Source organism: Oncorhynchus gorbuscha, linkage group LG04 (genome assembly GCF_021184085.1).
Source record: "Oncorhynchus gorbuscha isolate QuinsamMale2020 ecotype Even-year linkage group LG04, OgorEven_v1.0, whole genome shotgun sequence".
Taxonomy (NCBI): Eukaryota; Metazoa; Chordata; class Actinopteri; order Salmoniformes; family Salmonidae; genus Oncorhynchus; species Oncorhynchus gorbuscha.
In genome coordinates, this window is record NC_060176.1 from 66747307 (window position 1) to 66769374 (window position 22068).

Here is a 22068-nt window from a genome sequence, read left to right on the forward strand (position 1 = left end):
AGTCAGGACATATTCTGGGATTAGTCAGGACATATTCTGGGGTTAGTCAGGACGTATTCTGGGATTAGTCAGGACGTATTCTGAGGTTAGTCAGGACATATTCTGGGGTTAGTCAGGACATATTCTGGGGTTAGTCAGGACGTATTCTGAGTTTAGTCAGGACGCATTCTGGGGTTAGTCAGGACATATTCTGGGGTTAGTCAGGAAGTATTTGAAAGAAAAAAACTTTCTGGTCCAGTAATTAGATCATGACTGAAACTAGAAATTATCTGTCAATAACAAAGTAATTCCATAGTTGAGGAAACATCTATATTATAGTTCATCCAACATAAATGTATAGTTCATCTGATACCCTTACATCTTTAAGTTGAGAGGACTTGAAATCAAAAGTGGATACATGTTTTTTTTTTAAATCAAGGCAACTAGCTGCAGTACTATTTCTAGTTTATTCAACATTGGCCAATCAAAATCAAATCAAATGTATTTATATAGCCCTTCGTACATCAGCTGATATCTCAAAGTGCTGTACAGAAACCCAGTCTAAAACCCCAAACAGCAAGCAATGCAGGTGTAGAAGCACGGTGGCTAGGAAAAACTCCATAGAAAAGCCAAAACCTAGGAAGAAACCTAGAGAGGAACCAGGCTATGTGGGGTGGCCAGTCCTCTTCTGGCTGTGCCGGGTGGAGATTATAACAGAACATGGCCAAGATGTTCAAATGTTCATAAATTACCAGCATGGTCAAATAATAATAATCACAGGCAGAACAGTTGAAACTGGAGCAGCATCACGGCCAGGTGGACTGGGGACAGCAAGGAGTCATCATGTCAGGTAGTCCTGAGGCATGGTCCTAGGGCTCAGGTCCTCCGAGAGAGAGAAAGAAAGAGAGAATTAGAGAGAGCATACTTAAATTCACACAGGACACCGGATAGGACAGGAGAAGTACTCAGGAATGTATGTTAGCAGAACTTGAATGCCCAAAGTTGGGTAACTACAAATTGTGTTGCAGCTGGTGCCTTGATTTTTTAAAACTTAACTCAACTTCAGTGGATAGGATCCCCCTCAAAGGAACACCACATTTCTCCTGCCATAATCAGCCAGACTACAGCAAATACACTGTACTGTATGGAAGGAAGATACAGTATGTCTGTGTGTGGCACTATTATGGTCAATGATTATTTGGGTGTGGTGGATGTGTCATATTTTTTATTTTTTATTTTACCTTTATTTAACCAGGCAAGTCAGTTAAGAAATAAATATTATTTTCAAAGACAGCCTAGGAACAGTGGGTTAACTGCCTGTTCAGGGGCAGAACGACAGATTTGTACCTTGTCAGCTCGGGGGTTTGAACTTGAAACCTTCCGGTTACTAGTCCAATGCTCTAACCACTAGGCTACCCTGCCGCCTTATAGAGATATAGCAGTGTGAGGATAGTGTGTACTCTGTGCTGACTATTTACATGTACACACTGATAGCTTTTCCCAGGCAGGTCACCTGTGATACAATTCAGTATCCGACGTCCATCCTTGCCTAAGGACGTCAGGTGTTGAGGTGGAAACCGACCACTAGGGGCAACAGTGAGCGCTGTTACCTTCAGGTAGAGTTGGGTGTTGATAGGGTGATGTGGATGAGTAAGCGTCTGCCTGTGGTTCCAAAGGTAGCATGTTTGAATCTAGCAGGAGAAAGTTATTTTTTATATTTTTGTTTTAAGCCTATCCCCAAACCTTAAACTTTACCTTAACCATCCAGAATAAAAGTGGAACTGACAGTGGTTTAGTCGATAGCGCGCCGGACCTCGGGCTCGAAGGTCTAGGGTTCGAGACCTGCTCCCTGCCTGTTTCATTACATTGGTATCAGAAGTGATCGGACCTCGCATCCACGACAGTGCGTGTGCTTGACCGGTGAGCGCGTTCCTGTAAGACGTAGAGTTGCAAGCTAGCGCGAGGACACGTTCTTTGAAAGAGGGAAAATCGAATCGAGACCTTCTCTCTGCTGTTTCATTACAATATACTTATCAGTTTATGCTACAAAATCAACTGTATAAGAGGTTTTAAAAATAGGTTATATTTGACTCAACATTCCATGGCGTTCACTAAGGCATGATAAATATAATTCACCAATACAGTTCTTGGTAAAATATTGCTAGCAGATTGTAAATCACATCTGGCCTGGTACATTTTTTTGCTGCCTCTATTCGGGATGCACTGTTTCAGTTAAAATGGCTCAATATTTTGGAAAAAAAATTGACAAATGTAACGCTGGGGATGTCAATGCAATCAAACTAGCAAGGGCAATGATCATAAGTCAGTTATAATGTGGCTAATAGGTTAGCATATCTATTCATGTAGGAGGCTAAAAACACGGAGGGTAACAGCTATCTAGCCAACGCTTTGATGTCATTGGAGGAGTGGGTGAGTGACTTGACTTTCCCCTCATCGTTTTTCAATGGCTATACACAGCTAGAGATGCAGGTGTCATTTGGTTAGCTAGCAAGAACTTGAACGAATGTTATCCAGTTATCCAGCGTATCTCTTGATTTCGCAAATTCACTCTAGCTTTCTACTCCGTTTTCAGAGCACTCTCGTCTGAGTGTGTCAGAGCGCAGAATAACTGATGAATTTACGCAAGACCTGCTGAATATGACCCGTGTCAGTAGACGTAGGCAAAACAATAGTTAGTCACGAATGCTCTTGATAACATATAAGCAGCCTAGCTAACCAGCTCTGCTATGGCAAGCTAGCCAACTTTAGCCAGGCAGGAAAGCTGCAGAAGGAGGAGTAGTCTAGAATTCCCAATTGTTTATCAGTGCAATTTTGATGGCCAACTAGCTGAAAAAGTTTGAGAGGGTTTATCTAATGTTCCTTTGTTATATTTGAGCTCCTATTGGTCTGGCTAGCATTAGTTTTTGATCTTGTTGTTGTTGATGTGCATAACTGAGGCCCAAGAGTGCTCTGAAATCGGAGGTGTTTGATGGGATTGAGGTCAGGGCTCTGCAGTCCAGTCAAGTTTTTCCACACCGATCTCGACAAACCATTTCTGCATGGACCTCGCTTTGTGCATGGGGGCATTGCTATGCTGAAACAGGAAAGGGCATTCCTCAAACTGTTGCCAAGTTGGAAGCACAGAATTGTCTAGAATGTCATTCATTATATGCTATATCTCATTGGAACTAAGGGTCTAGCCCCAACCATGAAAACAGCCCCAGACCATTATTCCTCCTCCACCAAACTTTACAGTTAGCATTATGCATTGAGCAAGTAGTGTTCAGTAAAGCTATTCTACTACCAATGTTTCCTATGGAGATTGCATGGTTGTGTGCTCAATTTTATACACCTGTCAGCAACGGGTGTGGCTGACATAGCCAAATCCACAAATTTGAAGGGATGTCCACATACTCCCACATACGCTTTCCCACTCTATATTGCTATAGAATTTTCATAAATGCCTTAGTATACGTAATTCCCAAATGTTCTAAGAATGTATGAAAACGTGAAAATGGCCACATCTAAGTGATCATTGGTCAGAATGTATTTTTTAAGTGTCAAATTCTTCCTGGGGGTGTATATGAACAGATTTTTAATAAGATTTCATGTTGAACGTCTAAATTTGAAGTGAGACTGTGAGAGCTTGTTGGCTTTTCCTCTGCGTCTGTGACATTGATTTGCGTTTATGGCCTCTCTCTGTCTCACTACTCTGTGCACTGATTAAAAGTATTTTTATGAGTGCAGAGATTCTATTTTATACACACCAAAGAGAATTCTACTATCCTTCACTCTTGTCCTTGCATGCACGCAGCATGCACACCGATACAGGGGATGATTTGACTCTTTATACGTTTCTCATTTCATTTTCGACAAAGGTTTTGTTCAGTGGAATAAGAAGATAGAGGTACTTATATTAATGTCTTAATTGCGTGAGGGATTTAAAAACTCTCGAAACTTCATCCACACATGGTCAGACCCCATTGTGATAACTATAATTGGGTTGGCTGTGTATGAGAGCATTAGATCTAGAGGCTGAACACACTAATAAACAAACTAAAGTTGAAGCCTTCATTAGTCCTTTATCAAACATATAGACATGCTTCACAAATGATTTGTAAGCAGATGTCACAAAAGATTATGCCACATTTGGCAAAGCTCTAGATGTAAGGACCTGTTATATCACCCTTTGTGACATTAGAACTGATTTGTAAAGCAATGTGTAGGCCTAGTAAAGGCAATTTGTTTCTATGTTCTAGCTCTTTTAAATGTTCTATAGGCTACTGTACTCAAACACTCCCAACACACACTCATTGCGCTAACACTCCCTCATTCACACAGAGACACCAGACATCAGATCTGCTCAGGATGAGGTAAGACATAACACTTTAATTAATGACACCGTGTCACAACAGAGTTGTCCGTTTCATTGAGAGAAGCTGATCACATTATTATTACACACGTTATGGAACACCTGCCACAGCACTGAGGCTAAAGCCATCAGAACCAGATGCGTTGTATGCAGCACATTTTGTTCTGCTCTGCTCCAAGCCTACACACACACACACACTCCTCTCACTGACCCATCAGGGAGGTCACAGTTGGACAGTGTAACAGCTGGGAGAGAACACATGAAGAAAGAAAGGGACAGTGAAGATACATTCCAGAGAGGATAATGCTCAGTCACAGTTTTCAGTTCCATTGGAGGATTGTTGGATAGGGATGTATGGGGTTGTAATAGGGTTGGATATGGATGTAATGGGGTTGAATATGATGTATGGGGTTGTAATAGGGTTGGATAGGGATGTATGGGGTTGTACTAGGGTTGTATGGGGTTGGAAAGGGATGTATGGGGTTGGATAGGGATGTATGGGGTTGTAATAGGGTTGGATAGGGATGTAATGGGGTTGAATATGATGTATGGGGTTGTAATAGGGTTGGATAGGGATGTATGGGGTTGTAATAGGGTTGGATAGGGATGTAATGGGGTTGAATATGATGTATGGGGTTGTTGTAATAGGGTTGAATATGATGTAGGGTTGTAATAGGGTTGTAAAAAGGGATGTATGGGGTTGGATAGGGATGTATGGGGTTGTAATAGGGTTGGATAGGGATGTAATGGGGTTGAATATGATGTATGGGGTTGTAATAGGGTTGTATGGGGTTGGAAAGGGATGTATGGGGTTGGATAGGGATGTATGGGGTTGGATAGGGATGTATGGGGTTGGATAGGGATGTACGGGGTTGGATAGGGATGAAATGGGGTTGTAATAGGGATGTGCAGGGTTGGATAGGGATGTGTGGGGTTGGATAGGGATGTACGGGGTTGGATAGGGATGTACAGGGTTGGATAGGGATGAAATGGGGTTGTAATAGGGATGTGCGGGGTTGGATAGGGATGTGTGGAGTTGGATAGGAATGTATAGGGTTGGATAGGGATGTAAAGGCTTGGATAGGGATGTAAAGGGTTGTATAGGGATGTAAAGGGTTGTATGGGGATGTGTGGGGTTGGATAGGGATGTAAAGGGTTGGATAGAGATGTAAAGGGTTGTATAGGGATGTGTGGGGTTGGATAGGGATGTAAAGGGTTGGATAGGGATGTGGGGTTAGATAAGGATGTGTGGGGTTGGATAGGAATGTAAAGGGTTGGATAGGGATGTGGGGTTAGATAAGGATGTGTGGGGTTGGATAGGAATGTGTGGGGTTGGATAGGAATGTGTGGGGTTGGATAGGGATGTGTGGGGTTGGATAGGAATGTAAAGGGTTGGATAGGAATGTATAGGGTTGGATAGGAATGTATGGGGCTGTATAGGTTTGCAAGCAAAATACTGTATATCCGTGAAACAGAAGACATTGTTATGTGGCCAATGGCAACTGTCCATCTCTCTTGTCCTTGTCAGACAAATACGATTCCAATCTAAAGAGTGACAGTCTGAGGGGGTTTTAACATTTATACAGTTTTGTTCATTTTGTCCTCTTGTATTTAAGAAAAGTAATACGGTATATCACAGCTAAACACCAATGTTTAGGACTATCACGTACACAGCATGGATGAGGTTGTAACTAAATGAAATTTGTAACTATGCAACAGGTCACTTGTTGAAGGTTGTGATTGTCAGTTCCTTTTGAGATGTCAATTTCTGACCAAAGAGATCGATACCACTGCGATTGGTGCCGCCCATTGCCTAGAGCATATCGGTAAGTGGACCCTACAACAGAGAGGATTCTGGGAAGGCTCCATTAGTAACAGTAACTGGACCAGGATGTACAGTAGACTCAGACTGGGTCCATTGTGATGGAAGAGAGTTCCATAGAAATATCTTCCATTGCAGTCCTCTGATAGCTTCTTCCCTCATTAGCAACCATTACCATGTCCCACTTTAGCCAGTTCATGTAGGATAAATACACACAGAGCATTAAGAGTGGTTCCTTAGTTCGTTGGCACATTCGTATTCACACAGTGCTCTTTCTCACACTGGCAGTTCTCTCACTGCCAACTGCATTGTGTGCATGGGCCACACCGAAGATGATATTGATTGGACCTACTGTGTGTATCATGTGGCAGGCAAGAAAATTCAACAGTGACTGTGTGCAAGGACTCAGACTGTGTGTGGCTGTTTATGTCTAAAATAACACCATATTCCCTATATAGTGCACTACTTTTGACCAAAGCCCAATACGGGCCCTGGTAAAAAGTAGTGCACTATTATGGATGCACACATACACACTCAATACTGTCAGCATAATCAATTTAATCACTCACTTTGAATTTGATTCAGACCTCGATTCAGACCAAAGAATTTACAAGAAATACAAAATGGGCATGGTGAACATACAGTAGATATCAAAAATGATAAATAGAACAAATTAAATAGCAATGAGCTTATGACCAAACCAATAAAATGCTGTGTGTGTGGGGTGGTGGGGTTGAGGAGCCCATAGAAATGCGAGGTGTGTGAAGTAAAGAGCTGTGGTTTCTAAAACCGTCCAGACCGCACTATGATGGATGTTATCTCTCTATTTCCCTGCAGACATTCAGGCCTCGTGCTCTCCCTCTTCACTCTTCTCTATCTCGCTGTCTCTCTCCTTCTCCCCACTTCCTCATCTCCTTTCCCTCCCATAAAACAATGTCTTACATGTCTGAGGGGAGACTGTGCTAATGGCCAACATGAGCTCCTTAATGAAATATACATTACACCATTACTGACAAGGGCTGGGGCAGCGTGGCTAAAGCACTGTGGCCAAGACTAAAATAATAAAACATGCACAATTCAATTTCCTTCAGAAGCCTTTTGAGTGTTTATGTAGTAGGGGGTGGAGATGTGTGTGTGTGTGTGTGTGTGTGTGTGTGTGTGTGTGTGTGTGTGTGTGTGTGTGTGTGTGTGTGTGTGTGTGTGTGTGTGTGTGTGTGTGTGTGTGTGTGTGTGTGTGTGTGTGTGTGTGTGTGTGTGTGTGTGTGTGTGTGTGTGTGTGTCATGATTCTACCACAGTTGACCCAACCACGCCTAAACGGAGATCCTCACCACTAACAATGAAAGGACCATCTCACACAGCCCAAACTCTCTTTCTCAGTTAGAACATTTTTAGTGGGGACCCCATTTTTTCATCAGAATTTATGAGGATCCCATTTTTTCCCCCAATAATCTCTCACGACCCCACCCAAAATTTTATGACACAACCTTAAAATCATAGAATTTTTACATTCACAATTAACATTAAATTCATTGCATTTTCATATCTTACCAAAATGACAAGAAACAAATAAATAAAAATACTGAATAAAATGTTTTTCAAATGATCTTATATTGTCCCATACAATAATCTGTGCTCTTAATTTTTTGGTCCCCCCAACCCCCATTTGTTGCCCTGACTTTGAATACCACTTAGTTATAGCATTTCATTTGTTCTTGTTTGTCAGCATGAGGGGAAATGTCTTATGTCATGCCTTGTTGACATGAGGGGAAATAATAGTCTGGTTGCTTCTATGTCTCCTCAGATGGTGCAATGCGTCTCAAGTCTTTTCAGGACATTGCTGGGGTCTGGTAGCTGTATGTCCGGTATGTACAGAGACAAAATCACCCATCTGCAGTGGAGGCACCTCTTCTGGACTCCAGGGATTTTATTTACAGAAGGATGGAGTTTCCAGAAACCAATTGGACCAAATGGCACCTCCCACTGCCTGCTCGTATATACTATAGTACAGCCCTCTTAGCCATTTACAGTAGACCATTTAGGCGCCGTTAAAAAGCCTTTGAAGAAATGGAAGCCTTCCCACTGCAAACCATTCTTAATGTCTCTTGAGTAGGAAGAAAATAGATGGTGGGTAAAGAGATGCATGACAGAGTAGAAGTAGGAAGAAAGTATGAGAGAGAGGGAGCGGGGGAGGGTAGGGCACAAGGGAATAGTTGGGGAATCTTCTGATTGCCTTAAAGAGTTTGATCGTAGCTTCAAACACACACTCAACCATGCGCACACACACTCTCTCAGCCAAGGATGTCCAGGTAGACAGGAGAGGCCTTGGCTAGGTTGAGCAGTAAGCTGTGGATATCCTTGATGTGGTGTCTCATGTGGGGTTCCCTCTGCCAGCACCCCAGCATCAGGTCGTACACCTCTTTGGGACAGGTGCGAGGCCGCTGCAGGACACGCCCCTGTGTAATACACTCAATCACCTGTGGGTGTGGGGGAGACACAAGGTTAGGATCACTTTATATACACTGAACAAAAATATAAATGCAACAATTTCTTAGATTTGACTGAGTTACAGTTCATATAAGGAAATCAGTCACAATTAATTAATTAGGCCCTAATCTATGACTGGGAATACAGATCTGTTGATCACAGACACCTTAAAACAAAAAGTCATGCGTGGATCAGAAAACCAGTCAGTATCTGCTGTGACCACCATTTATTTCCTTTGCATATAGTTTTTATTTTTGAATTGTACCTTTTTTCTCCCCAGTTTCGTGGTATCCAATTGTTGTAATAGCTACTATCTTTTGTCTCATCGCTACAATTTCCATACGGGCTCGGGAGAGACGAAGGTTGAAAGTCATGCGTCCTCCGATACACAACCCAACCAGCCATACTGTTTCTTAACACAGCGCTCATCCTACCCGGAAGCCAGCCGCACCAATGTGTCGGAGGGTACATCGTCACCTGGCAACCTTGGTTAGTGCGCACTGCGCCCGGCCCGCCACAGGAGTCGCTGGTGCGCGATGAGACAAGGACATCCCTACCGACCAAGCCCTCCAGGAATTGTGTACAGATCCTTGCGACATGTGGCGTGCATTATCATGCTGAAACATGAAGTGATGGCAGCGGATGAATGGTACAACAACGGGCCTCAGGATCTCGTCACGATAATTGCCATTGATTAAATGCAATTGTGTTCAAATGTCCGTAGCTTATGCCTGCCCATACCATAACCCCACCGCCATCATGGGGCACTCTGTTCACAATGTTGACATTAGCAAACCGCTCGCCCACACGCCGCCATCTGCTCGGTACAGTTGAAACCTGGATTCATCCGTGAAGAGCATACTTCTCCAGCATGCCAGTGGACATTGAAGGTGAGCATTTGCCCCCTGAAGTCGGTTACAAAGACAAACTGCAGTCAAGTTAAGACCCTGGTGAGGACAACGAGCACGCAGATCAACTTCCCTGAGACGGTATCTGACAGTTTGTGCAGAAAATCTTTGGTTGTGCAAACCCACAGTTTCCTGTCTGAGTGGCTGGTCTCAGACGATCCTGCAGGTGAAGAACCCGGGCTGCCGTTACTACACGTGGTCTGCAGTTCTGAGGCCGGTTGGACATACTGCCCAATTCTCTTAAACGACGTTGGAGGCGGCTTATGGTAGAGAAATTAACATTACATTCTCTGGCAAAAGCTCTGGTGGACATTTCTTGCAGTCCGCATTCTTGCATTCCGCAATTGCATGCTCCCTCAACTTGAGACATCTGTGGCATTTTGTTGTGTGACAAAACTGCACATTTTAGAGTGGCATTTTATTGTACCCAGCACAAGGTGCACCTGCGTAATGATCATGCCGTTTAATCATCTTCTTGATATGCGACATCTGTCGGGTGGATGGATTATCTTGGCAAAGGAGAAATGCACTCTAACAGTGATGTGAACAAATTTGTACACAACATTTGTGAGAAATAAGCTTTTTGTGTGTATGGAACATTTCTGGGATCTTTTATTTCAGCTCATGAAACATGGGACCAACACTTTACGTGTTGTGTTTATATTTTTTGTTCAGCAAGTATCTGATATACAAGCTTTATGGATATAAAGTGGGGCAAAAAAGTATTTAGTCAGCCACCAATTGTGCAAGTTCTCCCACTTAAAAAGATGAGAGAGGCCTGTAATTTTCATCATAGGCACACTTCAACTATGACAGACAAAATTAGAAAAGAAATCCAGAAAATCACATTGTAGGATTTTTTTATGAATTTATTTGCAAATTATGGTGGAAAATAAGTATTTGGTCAATAACAAAAGTTTATTTCAATACTTTGTTATATACCCTTTGTTGCAATAACAGAGGTCAAACGTTTTCTGTAAGTCTTCACAAGGTTTTCACACACTCTTGCTGGTATTTTGGCCCATTCCTCCATGCAGATCTCCTCTCGAGCAGTGATGTTTTGGGGCTGTTGCTGGGCAACACGGACTTTCAACTCCCTCCAAAGATTTTCTATGGGGTTGAGATCTGGAGACTGGCTAGGCCACTCAAGGACCTTGAAATGCTTCTTACGAAGCCACTCCTTCATTGCCCGGTGTGTTTGGGATCATTGTCATGCTGAAAGACCCAGCCACGTTTCATCTTCAATGCCCTTGCTGATGGAAGGAGGGTTTCACTCAAAATCTCAGGATACATGGCCCCATTCATTCTTTCCTTTACACGGATCAGTCGTCCTGGTCCATTTGCAGAAAAACAGCCCTAAAGCATGATGTTTCCACCCCATGCTTCACAGTAGGTATGGTGTTCTTTGGATGCAACTCAGCATTCTTTGTCCTCCAAACACGACAAGTTGAGTTTTTACCAAAAAGTTATATTTTTGTTTCATCTGACCATATGACATTCTCCCAATCTTCTTCTGGATCATCCAAATGCTCTCTAGCAAACTTCAGACGGGCCTGGACATGTACTGGCTTAAGCAGGTGGACACGTCTGGTACTGCAGGATTTGAGTCCCTGGTGGCGTAGTGTGTTACTGATGGTAGGCTTTGTTACTTTGGTCCCAGCTCTCTACAGGTCATTCACTAGGTCCCCCCATGTGGTTCTGTGATTTTTGCTCACCGTTCTTGTGATCATTTTGACCCCACAGGGTGATATCTTGCGTAGAGCCCCAGATCGAGGGAGATGATCAGTGGTCTTGTATGTCTTCCATTTCCTAATAATTGCTCCCACAGTTGATTTCTTCAAACCAAGCTGCTTACCTATTGCAGATTCTGTCTTCCCAGCCTGGTGCAGGTCTACAATTTTGTTTCTGGTGTCCTTTGACAGCTCTTTTGTCTTGACCATAGTGGAGTTTGGAGTGTGACTGTTTGAGGTTGTGGACAGGTGTCTTTTATACTGATAACAAGTTCAAACATGTGCCATTAATACAGGTAACGAGTGGAGGACAGAGGAGCCTCTTAAAGAAGTTACAGGTCTGTGAGAGCCAGAAATCTTGCTTGTTTGTAGGTGACCAAATACTTATTTTCCACCATAATTTGCAAATAAATTCATAAAAAATCCTACAATGTGATTTTCTGGATTTCTTTTTTCTAATTTTGCCTGTCATAGTTGATGTGTACCTATGATGAAAATTACAGACCTCTCATATTTTTAAGTGGGAGAACTTGCACAATTGGTGGCTGACTAAATACTTTTTTGCCCCAGATGGAAGCCTTTCAGATCTATACACTTGCCTTGGGGGTATAAGCTAAGGCTAGGGGTCAATTTGGCTTTGGGGTTAGGGGGTTACAGCCTTTTTTAGGGAAATAACCAGAGATGGGGTTAGGGGGTTCTGACTAGGTGGAACACAGCTACGACCAACAGTGATTTTTCGTTGCAGGTTAGGAGAACTTACGTAGCAGGTTAGAAGAATTAACGTAGCAGGTTACGAAAAGGGTCAGCGTTAGCTAAAATGTTGTCCTAAACTGCTAAGAAAAGTCACTTCCAGGTCCTAGCTGTACTCCATCCAGTCACAACCAGGATAGGTTGGGTGTTAAAGGTACTGTAAAATATAATTGGCCATTCTGTTGGAAAGCTTTGCCAAAGGAATGACTGTGAGGGTAGACTCCAGTTAGCAGTAGCCTGGATGCTAGTCTGTGCTGCCTTCTTGCCACTTCCTCATGGAACTGTTGTAAGGTGGTGGCAAGAGAACAGAAACAGACTGGCACCCAGGCTACGATGGAGGTAGAGTATAGTCAGAGTTGGGGTTAGCTTAGAGGTGAGACTGACCTCGTTGTTGGAGAGCTGGTACCAGGGCTGTTTGCCGTAGGTGAAGATCTCCCAGAGGACCACGCCCAGACTCCACACGTCACTCTCTGTGGTGAACTTCCTGTACATGATGCTCTCTGGAGGCATCCAGCGGATGGGCAGCATGGTGTGACCCCCCACCTACATTAACACAAACACAGTCAGCCTGGACGCTTTATTTGAACGGTACAGAAATGATCATATATTTTCCGTGAAACTACTTGGTAAAATGGTCATAAAACATAAATGACCTTCAAATGACTTTTTATTTCTTTGCAATTCATTAAATCAAGCGCAACCATGCATCCTTTGGTACCTAGTCACCAGTTGTGTTGCATTCGTTGAGGTAAGAATGCAACTCTAACCCCAACCCCAACCCATTGATATCTCAATCCCATACTTTTCAATCACAAATTAGGTCAATAAATGCCAGTTGAAACCAGGGGTTGGAACTGGTTCAGAACCAAAAATCGTAAAATAACGAAATTTTGAGGAACAGAATAAGAAACGTGAACAAAAGTGACCGTTATTTTTAAAAGCATGGGAACTGGTTAATAACGTTCTTTTACATTCCGGGCATTTTTCCCAGTCCCACAATAAAACGCAACAAAGTGCCTATGCAAAGCCCTTGCCAGCGTGTGTCCAGGCTACCTGCTCCTCCCCCCACGAAACAGGCTACTGTACCCTATTGACGTTACAAGCAGGATTCCGCAATTAGGGAGTGCGATTTTTAATTAGAGAAGAATGGATTCACTTTTTCAATGCTATTTAAGGATACTATATTTATCACTTTTCACACTGGACAAGATGTTTTTTATTTTAATTCTCGGGCCGCTCTGCACACACAAGCTTGGGTCCACAGTTAAGACAACTCTCGGAAGATCCTATATAGAAGCCGCTCCTCCATAGGTATAATTCTGTGGGACTAATTCAGATAATGCATGTCATAACAAGATGCCCAGTGCTTCAAGCCAAGCCTTCTCCTCCACGCTCTCTCGCTCTTCCCACACACAAAATGTCAGTCACATCTCGTGCCCTACACTTGTCTGTCCAATGCATGTAGACTAAACAACTATAGCTTGCCCACTACATAGCAAGCTTAAGCTGCTCTATCCTCGCTGATTGGTGAAGTAATTTAATGTTGAGCTAAATAAAGAAAAATATATATCTCAGAGATTTACAAAGGAACAGAAAGGAATGACATAAACCGTTACATTTTTGGGGTTTGAATCAGTTCAATATTGTATTTTTCTGGTCGGAACAGTAGAACGGAACAAGAAAAAAAGAATGGTTCTGTTCAGAACCTGGTTGAAACACTCTAAAATAAAGTGCAAATAAAAGAAACGCAGTTATTCAAAACTGCAAATGGTAAAATAATAGGGTACATTGTTTTTCCAACTGTTGTCTCTAACACACAGACAAATATAGTTATGAGCACTAAAAGGTTATGCTCAGTTTTTCAAAATGCCTTGCTGCAGCAAGGTACATAGTTAATGTGACAAACAAGCAATCATCTAACAATAACCCACGCAATAAAATACATGTCTGAAATATGTCCCTGACCCTTACCATCCCAGACACTGCGCAAGACAGGAAGTTGTGACTGGCCACTGCTGTCTGTCGCCCACTCAGCCCTGAATGGTCTTTTCCTTTACTTTACTAGTCCATTAAAGCCAAGAGATAGTCATCACCGGTGTGTGTTTTTCTGTGAAAACCAATCTAGCTCTAGTCCGCCTTCTCAAAGGCTCTTTCCTCCTCTTCAACACATAACTCACTTTAAGTGTTTTCACATAACTGAAACCCCACTTGAGTTACCAAGGAGAGATACTGTGTGTGTATGTTTGTTGCGATAAATTCACGGTCAAGTGGGGTTGAGGCCAACATCCAGTGAGTGTCTCATTTAGTTAGTGTGGTTTAGTTTGAAATATTAATGCTGCTTTCCTGATCTTAGTGTCTCCACTTTTTGTGTTTGTGTGTATGCTTGTTGCTTGTGTTTGTATGTGCTTGCTTGTGTTTATGGCTTTGTGTGTATGCGCATGTTTGATTGTGTGTGTGTGTGTGTGCTTGTTTGTGTTTCTCTGTGTGTGCATGTGTGTGTTTTGTGCATTTGTGTGTTACTTTGTGAGGTAGAAAAGCCCCTGATTAATTGTTCTTAACATCCTGAGTTCATCAAATATTAAGAGAAGCAGTTTTACTAGCCTGTTCAGAGGGCCCAATGGTTTTTAGAGCTCAATAGAGCTCTCTCTCCAGCCGGGTCGAGGCAGATCCACTTCAGTATTCTTAGGGGCAACATGAGCGCCTATTAACAATATCATCTAGTAGGCTCTCGGCTTGCTAGGGTGTTGTGGATGGCGATAGAGGAAGGGCTTAAAATGCGAGCAATGGCTACGAGGACTGCGGGTTCAATCTGAGCTACAGCTCCGAGGATCGCGGGTTCAATCCCCGTCTAGGCACTCGTTTTTTCCCTTCCATTTGAACCCTATCCCAAACCTTAACCCTTACCTTAACCAGTCGGAATTAATGCCTAAACTTAACCGCCAAGTCTTGACAGAAATATGTTGAATATTGAAGTCAGACCATGAGATCTTATTGCTCTCAGAATTATTAATGAATATTTATAACTAACCCGCTGCTTGTCTGTGCCAGAAAACCTCAAAGAAGAAGAAAACGAGGAATTGAATTTAGAGTTTAGAGGCCACGGTATCCATGGCAACCAGGCGGGTTTGAAAGAGAGCTTTTGGGGTGCTTTAGACTGGCTGCATGGGAGGGGCTTCACTAGGAGACTACTCCTCCTCCTTGTTCCAGTAGACTGAACTGAATTGCCCTGTGTTTCTATGGAGATGGTAATTCTACTGGGAATTACTGTGTTTTTTATACCCAGGAGTGGGTGCAATGAAGCCCTGTCTGTCGGTCTGTAATTTAAAAAAAAAAATACAGGTTTGTGTATTCATGTGGATTAAAGAGAAATTATAAAAGAGGCTGCTCTTGGGTTGATGGGTGGGTGGGTTGGTTGTTTGGCTTCCGCAGCTGTCCATCAAAGCCCTGGGAGGGTGCAATGTGACATCACTGGGCACTAGTGAATAGGGTACCATTTCAGATGCAGCCACTGTCAGGCATAATCTCTAGACAGGAAGCAACTTGGGCTGGTCTACCTTTTGATCCCTCCTATTACATCCTTGTTCATCATTCTTTCACCCAACTGTTGGGGGAAAGCAGCTTTCAGTCTCTTTCTCGGCATATCTCTATCATTGGCTCCTCTCTCTTTTCTCATGTCTTTCTCTCCACACTCAGTCCCTTCTCTCCACTCTGAAGCCCTCCTTCTCTTCTGTTTTCTCCCATACCCCTCCTCTTGCATCTTTATTTGTGTTGATTTATTTCACTTGCCCCAACCCTCCCCCTTATCTCTCTCTTGCTCTTGCTCTCTCTCTCTCTCTTTGTAGTAATGGAGCTGCATACTAATATAAGTTATTTAATTACTTTTTTCATAGGGACTGTCTGATATAACTTATGCTCTGTGCTGCCTTTGCCCGTTGCTATGGCGACTCCTCCAGTGGTTAACTTTACTGAGAGGGTGTGTATGAGTGTGGGTGTGTATATGGGGAGGTGGATAGCAGTTGTATGTTGTCACACACTAATAGTGAAATCAAAGAGAGGGGGAGGCAGGGAAGCAGGTGGAGAATGTGTGGAAGAGACGGGGTCTGTTACATCTATACACTGACATCTACTTATAAGGCCTCTGCAGTGTTTCTCCACCTCCCGTTCGGGACAGTCCATAAAGAATGTTGCCGCTGACCGACCAATCAATCAGTTAGTTAAATACTTGATTGGTTAGTTAGCTGGTACCAATTCAATACTATTTGTTATTGAATCAGTTCTGAGACGGAGGCAGACTATATAGGCTGCTGGTCTGGTGGAACATAGAACGTTGAGAAACACTGCTCTATGCAGCTTTCATCTTCTAGATTTGATTTTTTAAAATGTATTTAACCATTATTTAACTAGGCAAGTCAGTTAAGAACAAATTGTTAAACATACCAGGCCCAGAGCCTACTGATTGATTCATGCCCATGCAGGGAGAGAGAGAGAGGCCCATGCAAAGGGAAGTAGTAGGGGGCCAAGAAAAAAAGAGGGCGACACATACACTTACCCTGTAGTAGTCCGTGCTGTACACATCTCGGGACATGCCGAAGTCACCGATCTTCACCAGCAGGTTCTCTCCCACCAGACAGTTACGTGTGGCCAGGTCTCGGTGGACAAAGTGCTGGGAGGCCAGGTAGACCATGCCTGCAGCAATCTGCTGGGCGATGTGCAGCATCTGGGACTGGGTCAAAACCACGGGCCTATTGGTCGGACCGTCACCCATCATCACGGAGTCGGGACCGTGAGCCCTACGGAATGAGAGGAATTCCATTGAAATTCCGAATCACAACCTGAAAGGTGATATTCATTTTCAACTTTATTTATAAATGTTTTACTTCTTGCGTTGGGAGTTTTAACTCACTTCCTGTAATGGCTTCATTGAAATAGATCATGACCAAAATCAGTCAGTGGGGTGGGGGGATTCCGACCCGAGTTAAAGCTGCAATATCTAACTTTTTGTGCGACCCGACCAAATTCACATAGAAATGTGAGTTACAGATCTGTCCTCATTGAAAGCAGGTCTAAGAAGCGGTATATCTGTTCTATGTGTGTTATTTCTATGCTTCCCATTCTTAAGTTGATTTTTTTCCGTCTTGTACTTTAGGTTTGGTACACCAGCTTCAAACGAAATACCATATTTTTGGTTATGTAAAATATATTTCACAGCAGTTTAGATGGTACAATGATTCTCTACACTATAAACTGAAAAGAGACGAACTGTTAGAATTTTATCAACCAGGAAATGACGGTGCGATTTCTGCATAGTGCATCTTTAAACTCGCGGAAATGGAACATAATTCTATTTTCTGCACTTACACGTATTCAGACCTTTAACTTAAGCATTAGAATAGTATGCTATTAACCCGCTATTCGTTGGGGTTGGAGATCAAAGAAATGAATCTGTGGTGGAGGTGTGTATACAGATACGCCGTATTCTGACTTTGACTTAATTCCCTCATAATTCCACCACCTTTATGCAAGAGGAAACCATGAATAAGGTCTAGTGAACCTCCCGGTTCCAAATGGAAAAAGCATCTACTTACTTTTTTATGATATAAATTAAAGCATTCGCCATGCTCTGTAATTTATAAATTGATAAGAACTATTGATGAGAGCTCGGTAAATTAGTCATCCGTTTGGAGAAGAAGATTGAAAATACACATAGCAAATAGTTTTAGATGATTTTTCCTTATGATCCCAGAAGACGAATGTGAAACCAGTCATATGGAAGCAAACTGAAAATCATATCAAAATGACATGTATTGCGGCCCATTTTCCACAGTTAAGTAGGGTATAAATAGCTGTACCGTTATTCAGAATGTGTATTGTATGCCCTCATAATCTGTGTGGATGAAATTTGGAGACCCAAACTATAGACTTCTTTAGGGCCAAGCCTGCCAAGTTGATGTATGCAGTTTAGAATGTTTTAATTATATGCCTGGGCTTTTCTCTGTTTTATTTTACCATTTGTATCATGTTAAATATTAGCCACTATCGGAGGCCACCATCAGTAATACCCACAAACATTTGTTATGGTCCATTTAGTTTCCTTTTGCATCATTCAATTAAATTGACCTTTCTTTCCTCTGTCATATCCATGTAGTTGTTCCTGAGGATTGCTAGCATTAGTGGATTCTATTAGGCTAACGTTGTGCAATAATTTGGGACATGTAGCCTATTTGAATCATTATGGAACTCAAACCACACCTAGCAGGTTAAACCTGGAGCCTGGTGCATGGATCACGATGACTGAAACGTTGTCATACAGTTCCATGATTAGGGTAGATTTCTAGGACTATTGTTCAACACATATTGTACACTTTTTTTCTACCTTCAAATATTTCATGGATTCAACTTGAATATGACAACCTTCAAGATGAATCAAGCCACTGTATTTTGGATTCATCAATATATATTGTGCATAAATACTTCAAAAGAAAATGTCATACATTCTTTCCTGTCCCCCAAATTTGCCTAAATAATCTACAAGATCAGAGTAATTTAAAATCTACCAGTTGGTGCTGAAATTGAGACGAGTATGCATATATTTAGATGGCTTTCTTTCATTGATCCCTGTATTCTGAACCAGTTCTCTTTGTGTTTTTGTGAGTCTGTCGATCAAATTCTAATTAAAGATACATCTTATTTAAAGGGATGCCTTAAGATAAATGTACTGAATTAAAACTCCAGGAGGAAATCTGTTGTCCAGCAAGTGGGAGGGTTTTCAGCAGTTGAATTAAATATATTCAGTGCATGCAAGGGAACCAGACTTGCCTTACACACCTGCTTAAGGCAAGTCTGAATACCACCTACTGAGAAGTGTGTAGCAAAGGAGTGTGTAGGAAAGGAATCATTTGTCTAAGTCTGAATCGGGCCTTAATATGAACGTGCCCACAGAATTGTTTACCTGAGGAACTTATTGAGGTCCCCGTGCTTCATATACTCAAAAACCATGATGAGGGGGTCGCTCTCCACACACACACCGTAGAACGTGACAATGTGCTGGTGCTGCAGGTTGGTCAGTAACTCGGCCTCCCGGTGGAAGTCCTTCCTTGCATTCTCACTAGCCTCTTTCAGGGTCTGAACACACAAACACACACAGGTTACTATCCAATTTTTACTCAAAATGTAGTTTGTTAGACACCGAAAACATCATACTTAAACATTATGCACACTGTGCACGGCGACTACTTACTGGGAATATTCTGCCACAAGATGTTTTTGGCTCAAATCCACCAAGTACAGACATAAGTAACTCTTAAAGTAAAAGTGAGTTATAGGAACTTAACCATAGCCCACAATTTTATCTTGTTGGTAATGACCAAGCAGAGATGTTGTATACTTCTGTATAGTAAGTTCAGTGTTATTTACAGAAGTAGTGTGGTTGGTTTTCGTGTTCTGATCTTTGCATTAGTGATCGTAAATCATGAAATCTGTCATAGCGATTTAAGTGCAGAGGCGAGAGAGAGTGTTTCAGGAAATGTAACAGGAACAGGAGAGAGCTACGGACGCCAAAGGATGACCCTCTGTTCTGACCCCCAGCTAGAACGCTGAGATGGCAGAAAAAGAGATTCCTCCACCCCCATCTTCAACCAATTAGATTTCAGGAAACAGATACAATTTGATCAGAACAGAACTGGAAGTGGATGAGTTTCCTAAAAGCCTCAGAACTAACATGGTACCTTCTTTCTCTTAACAACCCAGACCCACGCCACTATGAGAACATTCAAGGGCTTAGACAAATTCTGAAGTTCATTCACAACTAGAAGATTGACCACTAAACATTGATTTGGCATTGTTACTTTCTCGCGGCTGGGTTGTCCAGAGGAGTAAAAGTGCCGAATTAGCTACAAAGATTTCAAGAAACTCACTCCTGAATGCGAGTTACCTATGACGCTGTATGACTGCCGGGACGTTGGAGAATTAAATCGCCTGTGTGACTGCTAGCATCCTTGCATGACTGCCAACGCCTTAGCTAATGTCACTACTGTTCCGTATCGTGATCGATGACTCCCTTGTGAGTTTGACCATAAACATGGAAGCTTAGCCTATATGGCTGCATGCCTGTCCAATGTTTGCATGTAAAACCACTACCATTAGTGATATGACTATGTTAGACCGTAGAAGCGGCAACTCGGAAAGTGCAAAGTCACATCTATCACCTTCAATGGCAGGTTTCCAGTAGATACAGGACAAACTGCCCTGCCACTCAAGCCCCACTTCACACTTAGAATGCGGTGGGACACAGGAAGGAAAGACAGGAAGTCATGAGGAGGGGGTTCTCTCCCATGCCATGTTTTTTCAATTAAAACTCTCCTATAAGATCTAATTTCACCACATACTTTGAATGCTGGAATTATTGATGGAAGCAGGCCATTGGCCGATTTTCCTACAGGAGCATCTAGGGGGTAGGGTTTGGGGGTCCATTTGGAAATTGTCCAAACGATGTAGCCTACAGTGGGTTGTGATCGACTGGAAAGAGCAGCGTTACCTTGACGGCTACCAGGATCTTTTCGAGCTCAGGAGACAGGTTATAGCACTCAGCCAGGAAAACCTTCCCAAACGCCCCCTCTCCCAACTCCCTCTTCAGCACTATGTTGTGTCTCTTGATGTGCTGGACAACTGCAACACAAAGAGAACCTAGTTATTACATATATCAGTGTGACTTCTGAATATGAATGCCGTAATCAGTATATATCTGAGAAGAGATGATGATATATGGTTGGATTGGGGGACTGGGAGCCGTCATTGGTTGTACCGAATGCTCCATCTACTATTTTGTTGTCTTGATATTGATCGTGATGAGCTGTATTGTCTGATCACTGTTTTCAAAAGTAAAAGTTGCACAAATAGTTGTGCGTTGCATCTTTTTGTTGTGATTATAGTAACATCATGTCAGCTCCGTCTCTCAGCATAATAGCTATCATGTGGGAATCGTCAGAAATAGATGTTTGAAAGTCTATTTGAAATTGCGATTTTTGACTGAACAAACGCTGAAATCTGGCTGGTGTTGATACAGTCGCGGGATTCTCTCAGAGCTGCACGCACTTAACTCTCTATAGCACAAGGACAGTGGAGAACACCAAAACATATTCATCAGCAGGTTACTGTCTTCAGAGAGAAACAGGACACAAAACGTCAAGATTTATTTCTGATCTGATTAAGAAATGCATTTGAAGGAAAGCTCACCTCTCAGTCTATTGCATTGCGGAGGGCTAGACTTTGAAGCTGTATCGAGCTGCACGAACTTACTGAGAACCATAACCCAATATTAAAGAGATAGATAGAGAGAGAGCGTAGGCCATTAGGCCAGAATGTACAGACTCAAGAACTGAGCACAGCTTTGTTTGTGTGTGTGCATGTGCCTGTGTGTGTGCGTGCGTGCGTGTGTACGGGTGTGCTTGTGTGTGTTAACCTGATGACATCACATCTGTCATAACCACAGCTCAGGGAATTATGTAAGTACCCACAATTCCCTAAACATCTAACCAAAAAAGCCACAACTCACTACCACTGCTTACTAACTCTCTTCCTTATACACACATATTAATATCTATCATATAGCTCTGTTACTCAAACACGTTTTACTCACAACTCAACTATTTCCATCATTACAGTCATTCCAACCATACAACTCAACCATTCCTGCCAATTCATGTACAGTAAATGTACATTTCCACAACCAAATGCCACACATTTACTACACGTATCATACACATATCATTCTAAGTTCAAATCAAACTTTATTTGTCACGTGCCGAATACAATATGTGTAGACCTTACCGTGAAATGCTTACTTACAAGCCCTTAACCAACAGTGCAGTTCAAGAAGAGTTAAGAAAATATTTACCAAAAGTGAATACATGTCAAGAAGAGACAAAACCACACCCCTTCCCCTGTCTATCATTCTCCTTAAGAGTTTTTGCTAATTATTTGTGGCTTTTCCAAAGCCTCACTTCGGGCCGGTGGTGTAGGGGTTG

The 22068-nt window shown here is 42.4% G+C and overlaps 2 protein-coding genes across 4 annotated transcripts in view; both read right to left on the reverse strand.

Annotated features, from left to right (window-relative positions):
• Positions 1-4348: 4348 nt before the first annotated feature.
• On the reverse strand, positions 4349-6562 carry LOC124034547 (proline-rich extensin-like protein EPR1). Of its 2 annotated transcripts, none has more exons than XM_046347885.1 (2): positions 5064-6562; positions 4349-4979 (listed from the first exon to the last, which is right to left on the reverse strand). In XM_046347885.1, exons 1-2 carry the CDS (start codon positions 5831-5833, stop codon positions 4799-4801), a joined length of 951 nt encoding a protein of 316 aa, XP_046203841.1. In that variant the 5' UTR covers positions 5834-6562; the 3' UTR covers positions 4349-4798. The 2 variants fall into 2 exon arrangements, with proteins under 2 accessions (XP_046203841.1, XP_046203842.1); XM_046347886.1 differs by having other exon boundaries at positions 4349-4698; positions 5059-6562.
• A 149-nt stretch (positions 6563-6711) lies between these two features.
• Positions 6712-22068, reverse strand: part of LOC124034546 (BDNF/NT-3 growth factors receptor-like) — a 58953-nt gene continuing 43596 nt past the window's right edge. The window contains exons 14-18 of one of the 2 annotated variants that reach the window (XM_046347884.1): positions 20580-20710; positions 18996-19168; positions 16596-16836; positions 12431-12589; positions 6712-8648 (exon numbers count right to left, since the gene is read on the reverse strand). In XM_046347884.1, coding sequence (XP_046203840.1) covers positions 8463-8648; positions 12431-12589; positions 16596-16836; positions 18996-19168; positions 20580-20710 — 890 coding nt within the window. In that variant the 3' untranslated portion in view covers positions 6712-8462. Of the gene's footprint in view, positions 8649-12430; positions 12590-16589; positions 16837-18995; positions 19169-20579; positions 20711-22068 lie in introns of both variants that reach the window. The other variant, XM_046347883.1, reaches the window with a different exon arrangement.

Bases quoted from the DNA above. Each gene is read 5' to 3' on its own strand.
- LOC124034547 (XM_046347885.1), bottom strand. From the start codon at position 5,833: ATGTCTTCTGTTTCACGGATATACAGTATTTTGCTTGCAAACCTATAC. The intron at 4,980-5,063 runs ATCCCTATCCAA...ACAACCCCATAC, and splicing joins ACCCTATTACAACCCCATAC to ATCATATTCAACCCCATTAC.